General features: G+C 36.9%; 1 protein-coding gene across 1 annotated transcript in view; it reads right to left on the reverse strand.

The window, feature by feature from the left end:
• Positions 1-477: 477 nt before the first annotated feature.
• mtor (mechanistic target of rapamycin kinase) overlaps positions 478-21,371 on the reverse strand; it is a 398,131-nt gene continuing 377,237 nt past the window's right edge. The window contains exons 54-58 of the mRNA XM_079897701.1: positions 10,444-10,509; positions 9,691-9,771; positions 991-1,071; positions 724-829; positions 478-552 (exon numbers count right to left, since the gene is read on the reverse strand). Of these exons, the coding sequence (XP_079753827.1) occupies positions 537-552; positions 724-829; positions 991-1,071; positions 9,691-9,771; positions 10,444-10,509 (350 nt within the window). The 3' untranslated portion in view covers positions 478-536. The remainder of the gene's footprint in view (positions 553-723; positions 830-990; positions 1,072-9,690; positions 9,772-10,443; positions 10,510-21,371) is intronic.

A 21,371-nucleotide genomic window follows, 5' to 3' on the forward strand; every position in this document is an offset into this window, starting at 1 on the left:
CCTTTAAGGAAGTAAGATTTTTTCTTCTTCAGGAGAGGTGTCTTTTTCCAATATTCTTTTAAATCAATGTAGAATAGGAGTGAAAAAAACATTTTGTTAATATCAAGCGTATCTTAACATGACTATTGCTACTGAAACACTGACATAAACATTGCTAATGGAGGAGACATTGAGTAATATAAGATTGTATTGTCATCATTTAATATTCGGGTCGTCATTTACACATTTTTATTGTAAAGAACATTTAACTGTCATGAAGATAAGATAGGTTTCATTTTCTATATGAAACAGTCTCTTCATTTTCTTTAATTCTTTATTTTTTGGTGATATTTGTCCCTGTACAACTTGTACAAATCATTTCAAATAAAATAAAACACTGACAATGTGATAGTCATATTACAAAATCTGCTGCTTGAAGTGACTGCTTCCTTTTTTTTTCAAATCAATGTCAATTATCAAAGTCTGTGCTTGCATCACTATCCAAGGTGAATTTAACAGCAAAATAAGGAAAAAGAAAGCAGTAGCAATATGAAGCTCTACCAAAAAGGGCACCTAAAGAGAATAAGAGAGAGAGAAAAAAAAGACTTTAAGCACACAACACTACATATATCACAGGATAAAATAACACTTTCTGAACTATGTTGAAAAAAAAAAAAATCATACATTTAAATATCTGTTTTACACTTCTTACAATCTCTTAAGCAAGACAATAAAAACACATACCATCCAATGTAACACTGGCACAGGTTTTCATGCGAAGTAGCTTGTTTGATGAGCAGCTCCACTTGAGTAGGTACATCCAGGGTCTCATCATGGGAAAAGTCTCGTCCTAGAAGTAAAAAACATTCACATGAATCCATTAATATTTGTTTTACTAGCTATTTATGTTTGATAATGTACTGTATGTTAGTGCTAGAATCGTGAAGTCACTTAGAAATGTGTGCTCAGTCTTCTGTGGTCTAAAAGAGAAAAGGCCAGCGTTTTGCTTACCAGTTAGCTTGTCCCGCACCCTGTTGATAATTTGGATGGCTTTCTTATTCAAGGCTTCAGGTTGCACAAGGCCATCTCCAACTGAAGGAATAAAAATGAAGCAGCAATGTCAATGACAAACACACAGCCTGAAATCTGATTAAAAAAATCTGATTCAATAAAGGCGAAGCACTGCTACTTCTGCGGAGTGATTTACTCCAACTCTGAGCGAACTCTCTGCTCCTCACCATGGGGCTTCTCACGTGCTGAGAATATAGTTCCCAGTATGTATACGGTTAGAAGATGGCTGTGTCTCATGTGACCTTGTTATTTGTAAACGCTGTGACTATACAAATCGCAACATGTAAATAGGAAAATGTTGGCGTTATTTTGTCACTTATTGGGAGCAGTATGCTAGCTGGAGCCGTTTACCTCCAGTCTTTGTCTGACGCACCCACCGCTAGCCTAGCTTAGCACAGAGTTATGGCACGCACAGAGATGAAAAGGGTATGTATGGACTTATCTAACTCTGGGGGATACGGTGAATAAGCTAAAGTCCCAAAAAGTCGGCATGTTTCTTTAAAGGTCCCATTGCATGATTATTTTATTATTTTAGAATGTTTCCTGTGCTGCCCTTATAATGTTAGTATGTTTTTTAGATCAAAAGTTTAGAAATAAAAAGCATATTTCCTAGCCTGATTTTAGCCTCTGATTTTCAAACGCTCTGTTTGAAGGGGCGTGCCTGCTGTGAGACTTCAGTGTAAACGCCCACTGCTGTGATTGGCTGACATGCTTGCATATGAAATATTTAGCATTACATGTGGAACTCTCTCGAAAACTTTTACAATTACAGCTATTATACGTTTTTACTATTACAGCTATCGGGATTAACGAATCGTGAAAAGTTTTTTTTAAGTATTTAGATCTATTCCCATCACATAAAAGGTTGCAGTGATGAGCATTGAGCAGATGACAGCCTGTTGATCGCGTGAATGAAGATCTCATCATTGCAACGCAGTTTCTGCACTCTCACTAATGATTTCACCAATGCAAACATGAGGTAAGTACAGTAAGGCTGCATTTACACTGCAGGTCTTGATGCCCAATTCCGATTTGCTGACTATATCCGATTTTTTTCACGACCCGCTTACATCATCTTTTAAAAGTGACCCATATCCGATATTTGCATTTACACTTTACACTGCCAAAACAACCAAATGTAGATGTTTTGACCTGGAAAATGAAGTAAAACAGCTCGATATGCAATGGATGCAGAAGCAGACAAAATTATTATAGCGATGCGCGGATCGCGGTTATATCCGCGCTCTGCAGATAATCCGCGGATCGGGCGGGTCAAGTAGGCTAATAAAAAATAACATTCTGATTAATTTCAGGTGGGTCGCAGGTAGATATGATAAATCATTATTAACGAAAATATTAACTACATTCTCTAAAATATGAGCATGTTCCATTCCACTTTAAGTTTCAAGGGAGTAAAGACTGTTTATGCCATTAAGAAAATTAAATTCTGTCAAATAAATTTTGTTTTAAAGAAATGTTAATTTAAAAGTAGCGCTCATCATTGTATTATTAGAGATGCGCGCATCAACCCTCGCCGAGTCCGCTGTTGAAGGTGATGATAATCCATTTATCCTCACGCGTAACAACACATAAGAATAATAGTAATCTGACCATCGGGTGCGGATACTTAAATCAGAGAAAATTATTGGCATGGGTGAGTGGTGGGTGGATGATTTGATTTTGGCTGCGGATTCGGGCATCTCTAATTATCCAGTGTTTTGCTTTCCGCACTATTTTCAACGGTCAGCAAAACATTGCTCTCGTAAGGCGGAGAAAAAATTACTGCACTGTGTTGAGACTTCGTCCTCCATCGCGCCAAAGTCATGTGATCGCAGTTGGTGTCCACCTGAGTTGACGTTCCTTTTTTAATGATGTACGACTCGCATTTACTGGGGAATATCCGATTTGTCTGCTTACAAGGCACACGCAAATGCACGTATCCGATTCATATCCGATTTATTACCACATATGAGTGAGGCCTGAATCCGATCTGAGAAAATTGGAATCCATGCGTTTTTTTCCTGCTTACACGTTCACCGGTCATATCCGATCTGTGCCACATGAGAGGAAAAAATTGGAATTGGGTCACTTGAACCATGCAGTGTAAATGGGGCCTAAGAGCTTCGTTGTGCAGTGTAACAGCGTCATTGATTTCATAACGAATTTTGGCAAGTGTCCAGATAAACTCGCGCTGTGTGATTGACAGCTTGGGCGATTGGAAAGGTATTGTTCTTTGATCGCTTTCTGATATATTAATCACAGTTTAAGTAAGATTATTTTCATCCTACTAAGAGGAACGACGTGAAGTTGATCGTTTAGTCACTGGCTTGATTTACTGATGCATAAACAGTATTAAACGACTTTGAGAGAAAGATTATCTGTCTGAGCTTGAACAATTACACATCAGAAATTCACATAACCCACTGGTTCTTCAGAGGCTCGGATGAAGGAACTAAAAAAATACTTTTGTGTTCATTTGTACATCCAAACACTGAGCAACTGGCATGCTTCGCTCGTTTGCAAGCCACGATGTCTCTCGAGGAAAAACCAATATCGCGCTGCTCATTTTCTCATGGGCGGGCCAAATTCTTTTTGCGGGCAAAGAGAAAGGGGAGGTAACCTTTCCCCTAAGATTTCTAGATTCGCCCGTCTGAGCTTTCATTTTCTCAAAAATACCCAGGGCTTGGTTTACACCCATCAAAACGTCTATCCACTGGGGGACCATAGGCAGGCTAGGGAAACTCATATTAAGGTTAAAAAACCTCATAAAGTAAAATTTTCATGCAATGGGACCTTTAAGTCAAGCCCTTTTTATGAATTCCTTTATTTTAGTTAAATTGTGAATTATTAATTCCCTTGATTTAATTAAAGCAAACCAAAGGAACAAATTAAAACAAGGGATCTAATAAAATACCATAAAAAAACAAGGGATCTAAAATGAAAGAACAAATAAATAAAATGTTGTCATGTTTGAACTTAAACAAAGACTAATTAATAAAACATGCTTGTAAGTTCATATCATGTTTCTGCGTATCATGTGCTGGGCTTTGTGAATTACACAGAAGTATAATAATTACTAAACTATTTAACTAGGGGTTCAAGCGTAATGCGCAGAAATTTCAGCAACTGAAATGGTCGCCACAGCAATTAAAAACGTGAAATCACTCATAACTCCGAGACCATTGGTCGTAGATGGAATTGGAATCCTTGGCTCAAGACAACTAATAAATGTCCGATTTCATTTCTGCCATGAAATTTTTTCAGCCATTTTTGATTTTGTCCAAAAGATACTTTTATGAACTAGTCCTAGGTTTTTAGCCCAATCGGAACCAAACCAGAGCAGAAATATGCTCTTGAGTCTAAATATCTATAATTATCAATAAACAGTTCAAAACTTTGCGACTCATGTTTAAAAACTCACGTTTGCAACAGGACACCAAGATGTTTTAAGTGGGCGGGGCTACATTTACTAAAATGGTTATAAAAATAGTACACATATGTAAGAGCTCAATCTGATGTCACAGCAAAAAATAAAATAAACGATTGTGGAGTTTGGCCTCTTGGTGGCGCTATAACATAAAAAAACAAGAAAATGGCTATAACCATGGGCCTAGACCCCAAAAGCATTGATGTCATAAAGAACTCGATGCTTGAACCCCGATAATTGCTGCTCGCAGCTATATTTATTTTAATGATTGTCGTTCCAACCCAATAAGACTTTAATTCATCTTTGAAAAACATTTGAAGTTTTATTTATTTAATTACTTTATTTTTTATTTTTTTATTTAATTTGACCAAGATTTAAACCTGTTCACACTGGTGATTTAACCCACTACCTTTCGACTATAAATTCACTTTTTCTAATAATAATACAGACACATCGCAATACAAGTCACGGATTCTATGTAAATATCTTTTGAGCAGGGGCAGAAAAGAGTATCAGTAGTTTATGAGACGTTAAATTGAAATGTTATGAAATGTTAAAGGTTTGTTTAACTATACTTATTTGTACTTAAACCAACAGTAAACATTAGCTTTCCTATTATGCCTGTGTTGCTAAATTTCTTAGTTGCTAATCATTTTACAATTAAGTTCTTATAATTTTGAATTTGTGTTGATGAATTGCATTTCGTGAGGAGTTGGAAGAAATGTTGAAGAAAAATAACACAATTTTGAAGATTAACGTTCATATTGTGATTTTAAGAATGACAAATGCATGTTGATGTCACATAGCAATGTGTAAAATATTTCTTCACAAGTGGTTATAGCTAATTTATCAAATATTGTTAAATGATTGTATACAATTAATTGAAATATTTTTATTACGAGTATAGTCAATTTTATTACTCTATAATTTTTGTATAGTATCAAAATGCCAAAAATGTATATGGTAACTACTGGGATAATTAAAAATATTATGAGTTTTACCATTTATCTTTTTTTCCCCTGATATTTTTGATTATCACCTATTAATTGACTGCTGCAGTCAACATTGGGACACTTGTGAGATATCTTCAATATACTTTTTATTGTCATATCGTCCAGCCCTACATTGTATGTGCTAGGGGTGTACTCGAAGCTGAATACCTTATTCAGAACAGATAATGACTGACACATTCAAATGAATAATGCAAAAAGTATTCGTTAGATGCAGTCACTTCTTGTGCTTACTAGATAACAGGTGAGCCGGGTGACAGCACAACATTTTACAACACAAAAGTAAGTGTTTAAAATAAATGAGGGTAACACTTTATAATAACTTTCTTTAATAAATCATTAACCAACATTATATAATGCTTAACAGATCATTAGTTAATATATATATTCACATAGCTAGAAATATGAGATAATATGCATGTTAATGTTTACTAATGAATTTATTAAACATTCTATATTGATTGATTAACAGATCATAATTTAATGTACAGTCAAACCAAAAATGATTCAGACACCTGATATAATTTTTGATATTTGTTTACAAGTGGGTGCAGGACACTATAGTTAATTTATGTAAGCGAGGCTAGCAAAATAAAGTAAACTGTGACATATTATACCCACAAGTTCTTCATACAGTGGACTACCAGTAAAATGAATAAAAATTTAAAACCAAAAATTATTCAGACACTTTGACCTGACCATGTTTTGCTTAAGTGTTTTTTCTTTAATTGCTAATGTGACCTTTTTTACACCACAGACTGAGCAAGATTTAGCATTGCTTGGTAATTGGTTGACCTAAATTGGTATTATCTAATTGTGTACTTAAATTAAACAGCTGACAGATATTCAACATAATTCATTTGTGAGACAGTCTAACAGGAGGATGGCCGAAACCACTGAAATATCATCTGATTGGAGTTCTTGTCACATTTTATTACCATTTTCTAAACTATAGCAAATAAACTGTGATAATGTGATAAATGTTGAAGGTGTCTGAAGAAATTTTGGTTTGACTATAAATTAAAATGCTTACAAATGCCATTAAACTTCAGTTCATATTACCAAATGCACTTTTTTTAGATTTACAAAAGTACAAATGCAAAATACAAACTCATGCTTGGTAGCTATGAGTGATCCAGATGTTCAACATAAAATTGAACAATATAAGAATGACTGGTCCCACTTTATATTAGGAGTCTTTAACGACTGTGTACTTATGTTAAAAAACACTGTACAGGGTCAGTTTGATTACTTAAGGGGAAAATGGTTCAAACTGTTTATATTACATTATTTTAATAAATGAACAAGCATTTTATTGAAAAATGTATTTGTGTTGAGGCAGTAAAAACATGTTACAATTATGTGGTGTTGTTATGTCTTTAGAATGCATAAAGCTAAACTTATCTAACCAGTAGCTAAAAGTCCTGATTAATACCAGTAGCTGATTAATAGTTATAAACATCTACAAATAATTAATAGTTTAAACTTTAGATTAGGTATTGCAAAAACAGGACAAAATAATTAATAAATGATATGTAAAAAAATACACACCACAACAAACGAAGACTGGATGTATGACCTTTTCAGACTGTGGTTATGAGTTATTGAATAATATGGTTTATTTCAGGTGCAAAAAAATTATCTTTTTCACAACATTTGTAAATGTAAAAAAGTGCATTAGGTAATATATGAATTGAAGTTAAACTATATCTTTTAGTATTTTATTTACATTAAATAATGATCTGTTAATCATTTATGTAATGTTTAATATGTTTATTTAAACATTAACAAGCATGTTATCTTATACCTATTTGAATATATATTAACTAATGATCCGTTAAGCATTATAATATTTAGATAATGTTTGTTAACTCAACCTTCCCTCGCAGGTCAAAATGACCCAAAGCCCTAAAATTATACTTTTTTTTTTTTTTGTCCAGAAAGCTTATTTAATTTCATTTTGATAATATTTTTTCTTTTAGAGATCTTTGTTATTTTTTATTTTATTTACCTTTAAATTACTAAATTTGATCAATAAATAATAAATAAATATTAGTAATTTAGTAATTTAAGCCCATTCCTCAACTTAAATTCAAAATAACTCACAATTTAATGCATAAACCTTTTAATTCAGCTCAAAATATCTTACATTGGATGTCTTTGCCGACCTGTGGAAAAATATAACTTGTGGAAAAATATAAAAAATATATAACATGATATTTCATGACTCTTGCCACTAGATGGCATTATAGCTATATTTGGAGCAAATGAGCTGTTCCGCTGGGTCCTAAAATCAGTTTACTTCAGTAGGCATTCAGATACACATGTAAACATTATAAAAAAAATTTTTGGAAAAGTTTTAGCATTTTTAGTTTGAATTTTGAGCATTTTTGGGTTTTTTTATGTGTACTGAAGCATTCCTCGCATTCCATTCATTCCTATGGGGGTCAAATTGACCCGCGAGGGAAAGATTTGTTACTTTTATAAATTTTAACCACAAAACTCCTCAAAATCTTTTTTTGTGTGTATTCCTGGTTCAAGTGCGACAAAAGTCCTGGGGTCTTGGAAACTCAATATGACACTGTATGAACACTCAAAGAAAAAAAAAAAAAGATTCCGGGTCAAAATGCCCCAAGGGAAGGATGAGGGTTAATCATTGTAAATAGAAATCACCTGTCAAAATCATTTGTAGAATTTTTAAAAGTGCATGAAATATATGAAATGAAAGTTTAATGACATTTGTAAGTATTTCAATTTACATTAAATAATGATCTGTTAATCAATATTTAATGTTTAATAAGTTCATTAATTAACATTAACAAGCACATTATCTCATATTTCTAGCTATGTGAATATATATTTACTAATAATCTGTTAAGCATTATATAATGTTTGTTAATGATTTATTAAAGAAAGTTATTATAAAGTGTTACCTGAATGGGTGTACAAATGCTGAAGTGTGTCATAACAGCTAGATACATTGCACGCAGTTTTCCTATTAAGGCCCAGATTTGAAATACCTGACCAACCGTATATACTGTTTGAAAACATTCCTATGTTGCCTATGCTGTTAGAAGTGGTGTTTTAATTATGGTTTATTTGTGCTACGCTTACCCAACAAACAAAAGAATGAGAAAAGTGCAGTTGAGAATAGGGCTGTGCAATTAATTGATTTTCGATTTCGGCTCCCAACGATCACCAAAATAGTACAATCAAGTAAAAGCGATTATTTTGCCATGTTCTGTTTTGAAAGAACGCTCTAATTTTGTCTTGTGTTCTGAATGACACGCGCACACGCACATCCGCCCCTCCAGAAGCCATAAACTCTCTCAGCTTGAATGTTTAAACTGATAAGACTTAAAAAGAAGTGAAAATGATCAACTTTAGTTACAATGCAAAGCTGGCCCGATTGTGCAAGTGACAATTCCGTCATGTCCCGACTCCTAAACGCGAGAGTGTAGTTTCGACGCTTGCCTTGTCCAACCCATTTTGAGAGACAGAGAGAGAGAGAAGACACAGCACCGCTGAATACTCATGTGGTTTGTGAAATTGCGTCTTGGAGAAAGTTTTAAAATGATTTGATTGATTTGAGGATACTCAAACAATCTACATGCTAAAGTGAATCAATGTTTGCGGGGGAATTTTCCGCATTATAAGTGGTAGACCTGCGGGAATTATTAAAATACTCATTGAAGTATTATCTGTTATATTATTTATTTTAATAGTTCAAAAAGTACAATCAATGTTCAAATTTCGATTTTTTAAGAATTGTTGAAAGGTGTCTTTTTAATAAAGGCAACACATTCCCAAAGTCATGTGAAATAATCGTGTTACATAATCGTGATTTTAATACTGACCAAAATAATCGTGATTATGATTTTTTTTCCATAATCGAGCAGCCCTAGTTGAGAAAGCATCTGATCATAGGGATGTAGATATGTTCGTACCGGCTCTGCAATTCGGCACTCAGATCAAGTCAAGTCACGTTTATTTCGTTAAAAAAATAAGTTTTCCGGAAACTAAGTTCTTCAGTTTCCAGAATTAGAAAAAAATAAACAGAACAATTCCAGGGTCCTCGCACCATTCAAACCAAAATCACTTTAGATCATAATCATGACTTCTGAGTTTGTAAATTGGAACTAGCAAGGAGGACTAGAAAGCAGCATAACTTTAAGGAGTGAAGTTAAGTCCTCAAGGACTTACTGAAGGAGTGAATTGACTCAGGCACTGTAGTTCCTGGCTTTTTGTGGGCTGTTTCTCCCAGGTCAATGCCCTCCATGGCTTCTACATGAAACACATCAAAAACATACCACAAAATTAAATCTATTACCATGAACATGCATTAGTTTTGATGGAAATTCTGGATGAGTACATTAGATGCTGTATACGGGAAAGCTCTGGCAGTGTGAACAAAATTATGCAATGCCAGAACAGTTGCCGGAACAACTTCTCAGTACATATTCTGTCATTTCTGTGTGAACAAGACTTTAGCTTGAGGTCATCTATATACTACTCTGCTTCTAAAAGTTAAAAAAACAAAAAAACAAACAAAACAAAAAAACACACTGGTAGCAAAGTAGCAAATCATGGATCACTGCTGTGATGTAAATTAAAGGCTACTGGCTATCTTTCCAACTTCCTATTTCAGAAAGAAATAAGATGCATGAAAGAAAACTGGGTTTCACTTTATTTTGATGGTCCCTTTAACACATTCTGTTGACTAAGTATTGTTGCACCTACATGTCTACTAAATCTCATTAGAGTGTTAGTAGACTGGTAGGGTTAGGGTTAGAATAAATTGACATGTAGTTGCAAAGTGACTTATAGTCAACAGAATGTTCAAAAGGGACCATCGAAATAAAGTTTTACCGAAAACTGTTCTTGTCAAGGTATTTCATAGGGGAGTTTAACCTATTATGGTATTGGTAATTAGAATGGGTTAAAATCAAGACTCACCAACAGACTGTCCTGCCGTATAGGAGTCAGTTCTGGTCCTGGAGCGCTTGTTTCCTTTAGTGTTTGCTGTAGGAGAGAACAGAAACATCCAGTTACTTAACATTCACAAACATCTGAGGATTGACTGTCAACCTAACATCAATATTTTAGGGTAAAAGAAAGAAGAAGAAAAAAGAATAGTGTAAGAAAAAGTGTGGTAACACTTTATAATAACGTTCAGTTGTAAGTCATTTATAAGTGTTTAGTTAATGATGAGCTAATCATTTACAAAACATTCATAAATGATTAGCAAGTGATATACTAACATTTTATGTATGTTTTGTAAATTCCATTACAAGTCATTTACAAGTAATTAGTAAATGATTAACTAATTATTTATGAAACATGACTATGTGTTCATAAATGATTAATAAGTGATATGTTAATTATTGTATGTATGTTTTGTAGATTCAGTTATAAGTCATTTACAATTGATTAGTTAATGATTAACTAATCATTTACAAAACATGAATATGCGTTTCATAAATGTTTAATAAATTATGTTATTTTTTTTGTATGTAGCAATTAGAGGGTGCAGAATGTGTTGTAAATGCCTTGTATACATGTACAGATCATTTGTAACAGGTAAGTAACAAGTGTTCAACACGATGTGTAAACGCATGAATAAATCATTTACAACACTTTCTGCATCCCCTAATCTTAATGTGTTACACATCATTCGTAGATTACCACTTCAAGAATCAATAAGGCATAAGATCATAATCATTAACTAATCAAATGTAAATCACTTATAACTGAATCGACAAAACATACATAAAATAATGAACATATGACTAATTAATCATTTATGAATGCATAGTCATGTCTCGTAAATGATTAGTTAATCATTTACTAATCACTTGTAAATGACTTGTAACGGAATTTACAAAACATACATAAAATGTTAGTATATTACTTGTTAATCATTTATGAATGTTAGATGATTAGTTCATCATTAACTAACCACTTATACATGACTTACAACTGAACGTTATTAGAAAGTGTTACCGTAACAATGACACATTAAAATAGTGTATTTATCCAGCCATTCTTCAAACACTTGTTTAATTATTGATAAGCATGGTATCTACTATGATATAATGAAATAGGTTGTTTGCAAAAAAACACACAAAAAAAACCCTCCACAAAAAAAAAAAAAAAAAAAAAAAACCCACAAAACAACAACAACAACATAAGTTACTTATACAAGCATATGGGACGCTCAAGGGGTTCAGGATTAATGCAGTCAAGATGGTGGTGTGTGTTTCTGGTAAGAGAAACATGAGAGGAATCCCAGTTTAACTTATTTATTCAAAGGAGTTTGTATATGTTACTTCACAAATGTGTGGTCTATAATAAACAGAAAGAAAACAGTTGTATGTATATCAGTAAATGATACAAACATTCAGTTAAGTAATATGTAAATTAACATACATGGTGTTGATTATATTAATAAAATAATAAACTAAACAATGACACGCAGATTGCACAATCTGTATGCTCAATATTACAGCAGCAAACATACAATGTCATCAAATTCAACATTTTCAAACAATATTGAACAAACCGGGTGATCTGTAACTAGGAAGTGAATATAATATCTTACAATATAATTACAATCATTTTCGAGCTCAAAGTCTGATATGAAAACGTTTGGTTTCACTTTGTGACGCAGTTTAAAATGCGTTAATTTTACGAGCAAATCTCGACATTCAGAACAATAAGATCAATAACAAAGACGAAATATATACAAAAACTCACCCTTAATCATTTACACACAGAGAAAAACATATACATCGTTGAATAACAGACCAACCGGCCTGATTTGTAACTCAGCTGCCGATTTTGCATGTCCACACCTGACTGAGCGCTGTATAATACAAAATGAAAGGAAAGGAAAGGGCTTTAGACCAGGAAGTCACTGCTGTTCCAAAAACCCATTCAGTAGACTTGGATAACACTGGGAAAGCGTGCCCTATCGAAGGAAGGAGGGACGCTACGGAACCCACAACCAGCCCAAAGGGGGAAGACACGGGCTCGAATTTTAGGGAGCCGTACCGTGGAAACACACATATGGATCCCCGTAGGGATACAACATACCAGCCTAGCACAAGTTCCACTAGCTTATAAGTGGTAGGCCTAGCATTGGACGCTCCACCACGTCCAATGCCGAAGGGGTTGAGGAGGAACTCACAGGTTTCTAATAAGAATTCAACTGGAGCAAGATTGGCGCAAGTATCCGTTTCAAGGAGGGGATTGGCGCAGCAAGCCGACATATCGAGTGTGCTTACTGTGTTAACTGGCTTCTATGCGAAGAGAGCACACGAGAAGCAATTGGCTCGACACGTAGACTATAGAATTTAGTGAACGTGTTAAGTGTTGCCCAGCCCACAGCTCAACATACATCTGTCAGCGAGGCACCCTGTGCCAACGCCCAGGAAGCGGCTACACTTCTTGTGGAGTGAGCTCGTAGTCCCGGAGGGCAAGGTGCATCTTGGGATTCATACGCCAAGATGATGGCGTCCACTTACCAGTGGGCCAACCTCTGCTTAGAACGGACGGGACAGAGAAAAGCCAGGGCTGGGTCTGCCTCCTCCAGGGGCAGCGCTTGCAGGTTCACCACCTGGTCCCGAAAAGGAGTGGTAGGAACCTTGGGCACATATCCAGGTCGGGGTCTCAGGATAACGTGAGAGTTAGCAGGCCAAAATTCCAGGCACGATTCGTCGACCGAAAATGCATGCAGGTCCCCTACCCTCTTGATGGAGGCCAATGCAACCAGGACCACTTTGAAGGTGGAGGGAGACAACCTTTGCTCCAACCCCTCTTGCAGGAAAGAGAGCACGGTCCTGATCGAACATCTTCAGGGGTCTTCTCTGTGAGAAGAACACCAATCAACGAACAGGTTCCACCTCAAAGCGTAAGCCTGCCTCATAGAGGGGGCTCTCGCAGAAGCGATGGTGTCTATGACTGATTGTGGTAGATCACCTAGAACCTCCGTGTCCCGTCCAGGACCACCACCTTTCTTGGGTACAATGAAGTAGGGGCTGTAGAAGCCGTACTTCATTTTGGCTAGTGGAACCGACTCTATTACATCTTTCGCCAGTAGGAGTGCAATTTCTGCACACATGACAGGGGCTCTTTCGCTGGACACCGTAGTGAAACGAATGCCTCTGAACACGTGTGGATGCCGGCCGAACTGAATCGTGTAGCCGAGTCTGATGGTGCGGAGAATCCAGCTGGACGGATTAGAAAGCACTTTCCAGGCTTCCAAAAACCACTCCAGGGAAACCAGAGGCACTACAGATGTACCCGGGGTGAGGCAGCGAAATGGAGAGCAGGGCCGGGCTCGGAGGGCCCGGGGGCGGGGTCTGAGTGTGCAATGCAGCACTGACCTGTTTCCACTGATCAGCATTGGGTATGGGAGAAGGCGTACTCGGGTCCTCGGAGTGTATCCGTTTGCCGACTGGCGACACAAGAAAGGATCGATGGTTGCAAGGCTTTACAGGGTCGCACACCATCCAGAAACGCACGAGCGGAATGACATCTTGAAAAAGACGCAAACGCACCCGTGTTGCTCTTTCAGGAATTAAACACTCTCACCAGTGTCAGGTTGCGATCAAAATAGACTAAATCAAAATTTGAAAGTAACTTGATGCTTCAAATAAAGACTGTATCAAATACATCGTTGCACCAGTAGGTGGTGACAAATGACTGTTAAAAATGTATTTGTCACTGAATCATTCATTTAAGAGATTTGTTTAAAATCACTGATTCATCCAGTAATGAAACAAGTGATGTCTTTATGAGCGATTCATTGAATCATTAATTCAAATTGATAAAAAATAAATAAAAATTATAAAAATTCATTCATTAAAAAACAAAAAAAGATAAAAAACTGCAGGAACTAACATTTGGACAGCATCATAACTTCATGTGATGAAACAGGTTGCAAGGAGGAGGGGGATCAACTCATTTATAGGCTACTCTTTAAATTCAGAAAAAAAAAAAAATTCTCAGAAGTTTAAATTATTTCAGAGAATTATTTTATTACGATAGAACTACATGTTTAGGCACAAAACAAATATTTTATGTACAGCAGCTTCTGAAGGGCAGAAATACATGAAAAAAGGATATTCATAAAAGATAATTTTTGACCGACCATCCTGTTTACTCTTACTCTTTTCTTAAGAATTATAAATGTAGAAATGTGTGCTCCTTCTGTAGTAGTTGTTCATTAGTTCCTCAATTGTACTAAAGTACTATCACTGTTGGAAAGGGTTCAAATATGCAGACGATACTAGAAGACCAAAGAATGTGCAGGACCTGGATGATTTTTTTCTGAAGAACAGTGGGCAGTTTAACTGCTCAGGACAAATAACAGTACTTAATGAACAACTACCACAAAACAAAGTAGTAGATCATCCAGATAACAACACAACATTAAGAAGCACAACACAAGCATATGTAAGTTTTTATGAATTTAAATAACATTTGATTTACCATAATGCTCATCAGAACGTGTAAATCAGTGGAAAATTAATAGAAAGTATGACTCTGTCTAAAGAAATATGAAGTAAATGTGTAAACATATCAATATTTCTGCAGATTTTGGACACTTTTGGATTAAAAGCCCTAATGAACGCTGTTCAGTAAAGCTATGTGAACACAAATAAACCACAGCGGAAGTGACTGAATATGAATGCGTGTTGTTATTCTATTCAAATATGTACAAAAATTACCGATTTGATTATTTTGCACTCCTGACATAAATTAAGAAATTAATGTTACTTACTGCAATTAAGTTTTATCATAAACAGCGGGGTCATTCCATGTCAACTCAACCAGAGGTCCCTGGCTAAAAAGTTTGATCATTTTTTATTTGGGTGAAAGAAATATATAAATGAAGAAGGAAGCCAAAATATTAAATGTCATGAATATATATTTACTAAGTAATTCACTGTTTTGTAGAGGGAGGACAAAATGACAATTTTCACCAAAGAGATTTGGACCCAAATTACAGAGGGTAAAATTGGATTTAGAAAGATGGCAGCATCATTATTTTATTTTTAAATGGAGATTGGTAGGTACAGTTGGTATGCTCTTTGCAAGAAAATGAATGTTTGATGCAAATGTACCATTTGTATACCACTAACATACACTGAGAAATAGTTTCTTAATGTGGAAAGTGGATTGTACCATGTGTAAGCATTAGCATATACGTTCCATCTTTAAACAATACACCCAGGGGGCAAAACACCTGTTTTTTAGGAAATCAGACATGGGCTGCTGTAAAAGGTTGTCATATAAAAATGAAATCTATGATGTCTGAGGATCACAACCTGGGTGGACAACCCGGTCAACAAGCTGCTGGAAACTTGTAATTAGGGTCAAAACAATGCTACCTCAAATTTTGCTTTAACTCCCCGGAATCACCCAAACATGCTAAAAAGGTTTAATTATATTCATGAATCCTGAGCCATATCTCCCTGATACTTTATGCTAGAAACAAGCATACTGAGCACACCTTTCAAAAGAGTTGAATATAAACTTTCATCTGATGCCTTGATTGTACATGTAATTAGAATGTAAGAGTTAACAATGCCTCTTAATTCATAGGTAGGCAAAAAAAAAAAAAAAAGAAAAAAATATTGAACATTCCATTTGTAATCGGTAGCATTCTTTTCCCTTTGTTGTTGTTAAAATAAACAAATTACCATGTGAAGTTAACTTTTACTAGATGAAATCATATTTTGATCATTTACACTAACCAGACAGTCCTCATGGCCCATAACACATTTAGAGGGAATTCAATTTCAAGCCTATAATAGCCTGTCAATTCAAACAAGATCCAAGAAAGAAGTTTACCATCCATCCATCCATCTTCCTCCGCTCATCCGGGGCCGGGTTGCGGGGGCAGCAGTCTAAGCAGATATGCCCAGACTTCCCTCTCCCTAGACACTTCCTCCAGCTCTTCCGGGGGGACACCGAGGCGTTCCCAGGCCAGCCGGAGACATAGTCTCTCCAGCGTGTCCTAGGTCTTCCCCGGGGTCTCCACCCAGTGGAACGCGCCTGGAACACCTTCCCGGGAAGGCGTCCAGGAGGCATCCGGAACAGATGCCCAAGCCACTTCAGCTGACCCCTCTCGATGTGGAGGAGCAGCGGCTCTACTCTGAGCTCCTCCCGAGTGACCGAGCTTCTCACCCTATCTCTAAGGGATCGCCCAGCCACCCTGCGGAGAAAGCTCATTTCGGCCGCCTGTATCCGGGATCTTGTCCTTTCGGTCATGACCCAAAGCTCATGACCATAGGTGAGAGTAGGAACGTAGATTGACCGGTAAATCGAGAGCTTCGCCTTCCGGCTCAGCTCTTTCTTCACCACAACAGACCGGTACATCGACCGCATTACTGCAGAAGCTGCACCGATCCGTCTGTCAATCTCCCGTTCCATCCTTCCCTCACTCGTGAACAAAACCCCAAGATACTGAAACTCCTCCACTTGAGGCAGGAACTCTCCACCAACCTGAAGTGGGCTTGCCACCCTTTTCCGACTGAGGACCATGGCCTCGGATTTGGAGGTGCTGATTCTCATCCCAGCCGCTTCACACTCGGCTGCAAACCGTCCCAGTGCATGCTGAAGGTCCCGGTTTGATGAAGCCAACACGACAACATCATCTGCAAAGAGCAGAGACGAAATCCTGTTGTCACCAAACCTGACACCCTCCGGCCCCTGGCTGCGCCTAGAAATTCTGTCCATAAAAATTATGAACAGAACCGGCGACAAAGGGCAGCCCTGCCGGAGTCCAACATGCACCGGGAACAAGTCTGACTTACTGCCGGCAATGCGAACCAAGCTCCTGCTTCGGTCGTACAGGGACCGGACAGCCCTTAGTAAAGGACCCCGGACCCCATACTCCCGGAGCACCCTCCACAGGCCGCCGCGAGGGACACAGTCGAATGCCTTCTCCAAATCCACAAAGCACATGTGGACTGGTTGGGCAAACTCCCATGAACCCTCCAGCACCCTGTAGAGGGTATAGAGCTGGTCCAGTGTTCCACGGCCTGGACGAAAACCACACTGTTACTCCTGAATCCGAGGTTCTACTATCGGCCTTATTCTCCTCTCCAGTACCCTGGCATAGACTTTCCCAGGGAGGCTGAGAAGTGTGATCCCCCTGTAGTTGGAACACACCCTCCGGTCCCCCTTCTTAAAAAGAGGGACCACCACCCCGGTCTGCCATCCCAGAGGCACTGTCCCCGACCGCCACGCGATGCTGCAGAGGCGTGTCAGCCAAGACAGCCCCACAACATCCAGAGACTTGAGGTACTCAGGGCGGATCTCATCCACCCCCGGTGCCTTGCCACCGAGGAGTTTCTTGACTACCTCGGTGACTTCAGCTTGGGTGATGGACGAGTCCACCTCTAAAGCCCTCAGCCTCTACTACCTCAATGGAAGACGTGACGGCGGGATTGAGGAGATCCTCGAAGTATTCCTTCCACCGTCCAACAACATCCCCAGTTGAGGTCAACAGCTCCCCACCTCTACTGTAGACAGCGTTGGTAGGGCACTGCTTCCCCCTCCTGAGGCGCCGGACGGTTTGCCAGAATCTCTTCGAGGCCAGCCGATATTCCTTCTCCATGGCCTCACCGAACTCCTCCCAGGCCCGAGTTTTTGCCTCCACAACCACCCGGGCTGCAGTTCGCTTGGCCTGCCGGTACCCGTCAGCTGCCTCAGGAGTCCCGCAAGCCAACCAGGCCCAAGTTTACCATTAATGATGTTAATTGTATACTGCTCTGTTTCTGTATGTACAGTATATCGTTTGCATATTTATGCAATATCTATTATTTGTATTGCAATGTCTAGTATTTCTAATATTCTTTCACAAGTGGGATAGCTTTATTTATTCTATCGAAAAAAAAAAAAAAAGGATTTGAGGATTTTGGGTTAGGCTGGTTACTGTTCAATCCAGGTGTTTGGAGTGTGAGACAAAGGTACTGACAACTAAATGTTGATAGACTAAAACACGTGTGCAGCAGGTTTAAAAGTATTTACTGATTAAAACTGTTACATTAAGTAGCAATTTGTACCAACAAAAAAAAAAAAAAAAAAAAAAAAAAAAAAAAAAAAAATTAATGAAACATTAATTAATTCAGGGTGATAACTAATTTCTGTAATAATGTTTATACAATTTGTTTAGCTGTTTTCAGAGTCACTGCTGCTGTCGCTGCTCTCTAGTGTTTCAGCATGCTGTATACTACTACATTTGGTTGCCAACCCCTGGCAACGGCATCCTATGTAGCATGGAATTGCCCTCTTTGCACAGGAGCAGTTCTTCTGACAACCTTTAACCAGAGATGTGCACAAATACATCAAAAAGTATTTAATTACAAATAACAAATACTTACTCATCAAATGTATTTAAATAAAATACAAAATACTGCTGTGAAAAAAGTATTTAATTAAAATACAAGTAATTTGTCATTTGAAAATACACAAAAAAATGTACAGTCTTCTGTAGTGTAAGTGTGGTGTTAGGTACATGTAAGAGTCTAGAATATTGCAATATCATTGTTCTGCAGTATAGAAGATGCGCTTTTAAAGTACATGTTGCCACATACTGTCATAATAAAAGATAATTACGCATATAACACTATATTTGTATTATATTACACAAAAACTAGTTAATGCTGCTGTGAGGGTGTTTCTAATAGCGCGGCTGTGACAAAGTTGACAACTTTCTCTCTTCCGACTGCCATTATCTATTTTTTTTTACTCTTTTTGAAAGTTGTTCTTTTGCTATTGAGCAAATTGGAACACAAAAATATATTTAATGTAGTCTTTCATTCACTGCTATAGAAGTTAACCCAACTATGATGCCTTCCACTTCTGAGAAACCCAGAAATGTGAACAGGGTCAATAGGATGTGTCACATCATGTGATTTACTTGCCAAAAACTGTGATAGGCAATTTGGTAGTCCTATTTGTATTTTATGTCTATGGTCCTAGGGATAGTTCACCCAAAAATGAAAATTAGCCCGTGATTTACTCACCCTGACGCCATCCTAGGTGTATATGACTTTCTTCTTTCAGAAGAATACAATCAGAGTTATATTAAAAAGTGTCCTGGCTCTTCCAAGCTTTATAATGACAGTCAATGGGTATATTTTTCATCAAAGTGCCTCTATCCATCATAAAAGTGCATCTATCCATGATAAAAGTGAATTTATCCATCATAAAAGTGCATCTATCCATCATACAAGTGTCTATCCATCATAAAAGTGCATCTATCCATGATAAAAGTGCATTTATTCATCATAAAAGTGCATCTATCATCATAAAAGTGCATCTATCCATCATACAAGTGCGTCTATCCATCATAAAAGTGCATCTATCCATGATAAAAGTGCATTTATTCATCATAAAAGTGCATCTATCCATCATAAAAGTGCATCTATCCATCATACAAGTGTCTATCCATCATAAAAGTGCATCTATCCATCATAAAAGTGCATTTATTCATCATAAAAGTGCATTTATTCATCATAAAAGTGCATCTATCCATCATAAAAGTGCATCTATCCATCATACAAGTGTGTCTATCCATCATAAAAGTGCATTTATCCATCACAAAAGTGCATCTATCCATCATAAAAGTGCATCTATCCATCATAAAAGTGCATCTATCCATCATACAAGTGTGTCTATCCATCATAAAAGTGTATTTATCCATCATAAAAGTGCATCTATCCATCATAAAAGTGCATCTATCCATCATAAAAGTGCTCCACAGGCTCTGGGGGGTTAATAAAGGCCTTCTGAAGGGAAGCAGCGTGTTTGTGTAAGAAAAATATCCATATTTAAAACTTTATCGACTAAAATAACTAGCTTCCGGCAGAGGGCCAACGCAAGTCGACTCGCGCCACAAGAGTAACACTTGACGATGTATGACGTAGTAGCGTAAGCTTTGTAACTTTGTAACAACTTTCAAAAAGAGTAAAAAAAAAATAGATAATGGCAGTCGGAAGAGAGAAAGTTGTCAACTTTGTCACAGCCGCGCTATTAGAAACACCCTCACAGCAGCGTTAACTAGTTTTTGTGTAATATAATACAAATATAGTGTTATATGCGTAATTATCTTTTATTATGACAGTATGTGGCAACATGTACGTTAAAAGCGCATCTTCTGCACTAAACAATGATATTGCAATATTCTAGACTCTTACATGTATCTAACGCCACACTTACACTACAGAAGACTGTACATTCTTTTTGTATTTTCAAATGACAAATTACTTGTATTTTAATTAAATACTTTTTTCACAGCAGTATTTTGTATTTTATTTAAATACATTTGATGAGTAAGTATTTGTTATTTGTAATTAAATACTTTTTGATGTATTTGTGCACATCTCTGGTTAAAGGTTGTCAGAAGAACTGCTCCTGTGCAAAGAGGGCAATTCCATGCTACATAGGATGTTGGCAACCAAATGTAGTAGGATACAGCATGCTGAAACACTAGAGAGCAGCGACAGCAGCAGTGACTCTGAAAACAGCTAAACAAATTGTATAAACATTATTACAGAAATTAGTTATCGCCCTGAATTGTAATCTGTTTGTCTGTTTCATTAATGTCTTTTTTTTTTTTTTTTGGTACAAATTGCTACTTAATGTAACAGTTTTAATCAGTAAATACTTTTAAACCTACTCCACACGTGTTTTAGTCGTTCAACATTTAGTTGTCAGTACCTTTGTAACTCCAAACACCTGGATTGAACAGTAACCAGCCTAACCCAAAATCCTCAAATCATTTTTTTTTATTTCGATAGAATAAATAAAGCTATCCCACTTGTGAAAGAATATTAGAAATACTAGACATTGCAATACAAATAATA

Source organism: Squalius cephalus (assembly GCF_949319135.1).
Source record: "Squalius cephalus genome assembly, chromosome: 16".
Taxonomy (NCBI): Eukaryota; Metazoa; Chordata; class Actinopteri; order Cypriniformes; family Leuciscidae; genus Squalius; species Squalius cephalus.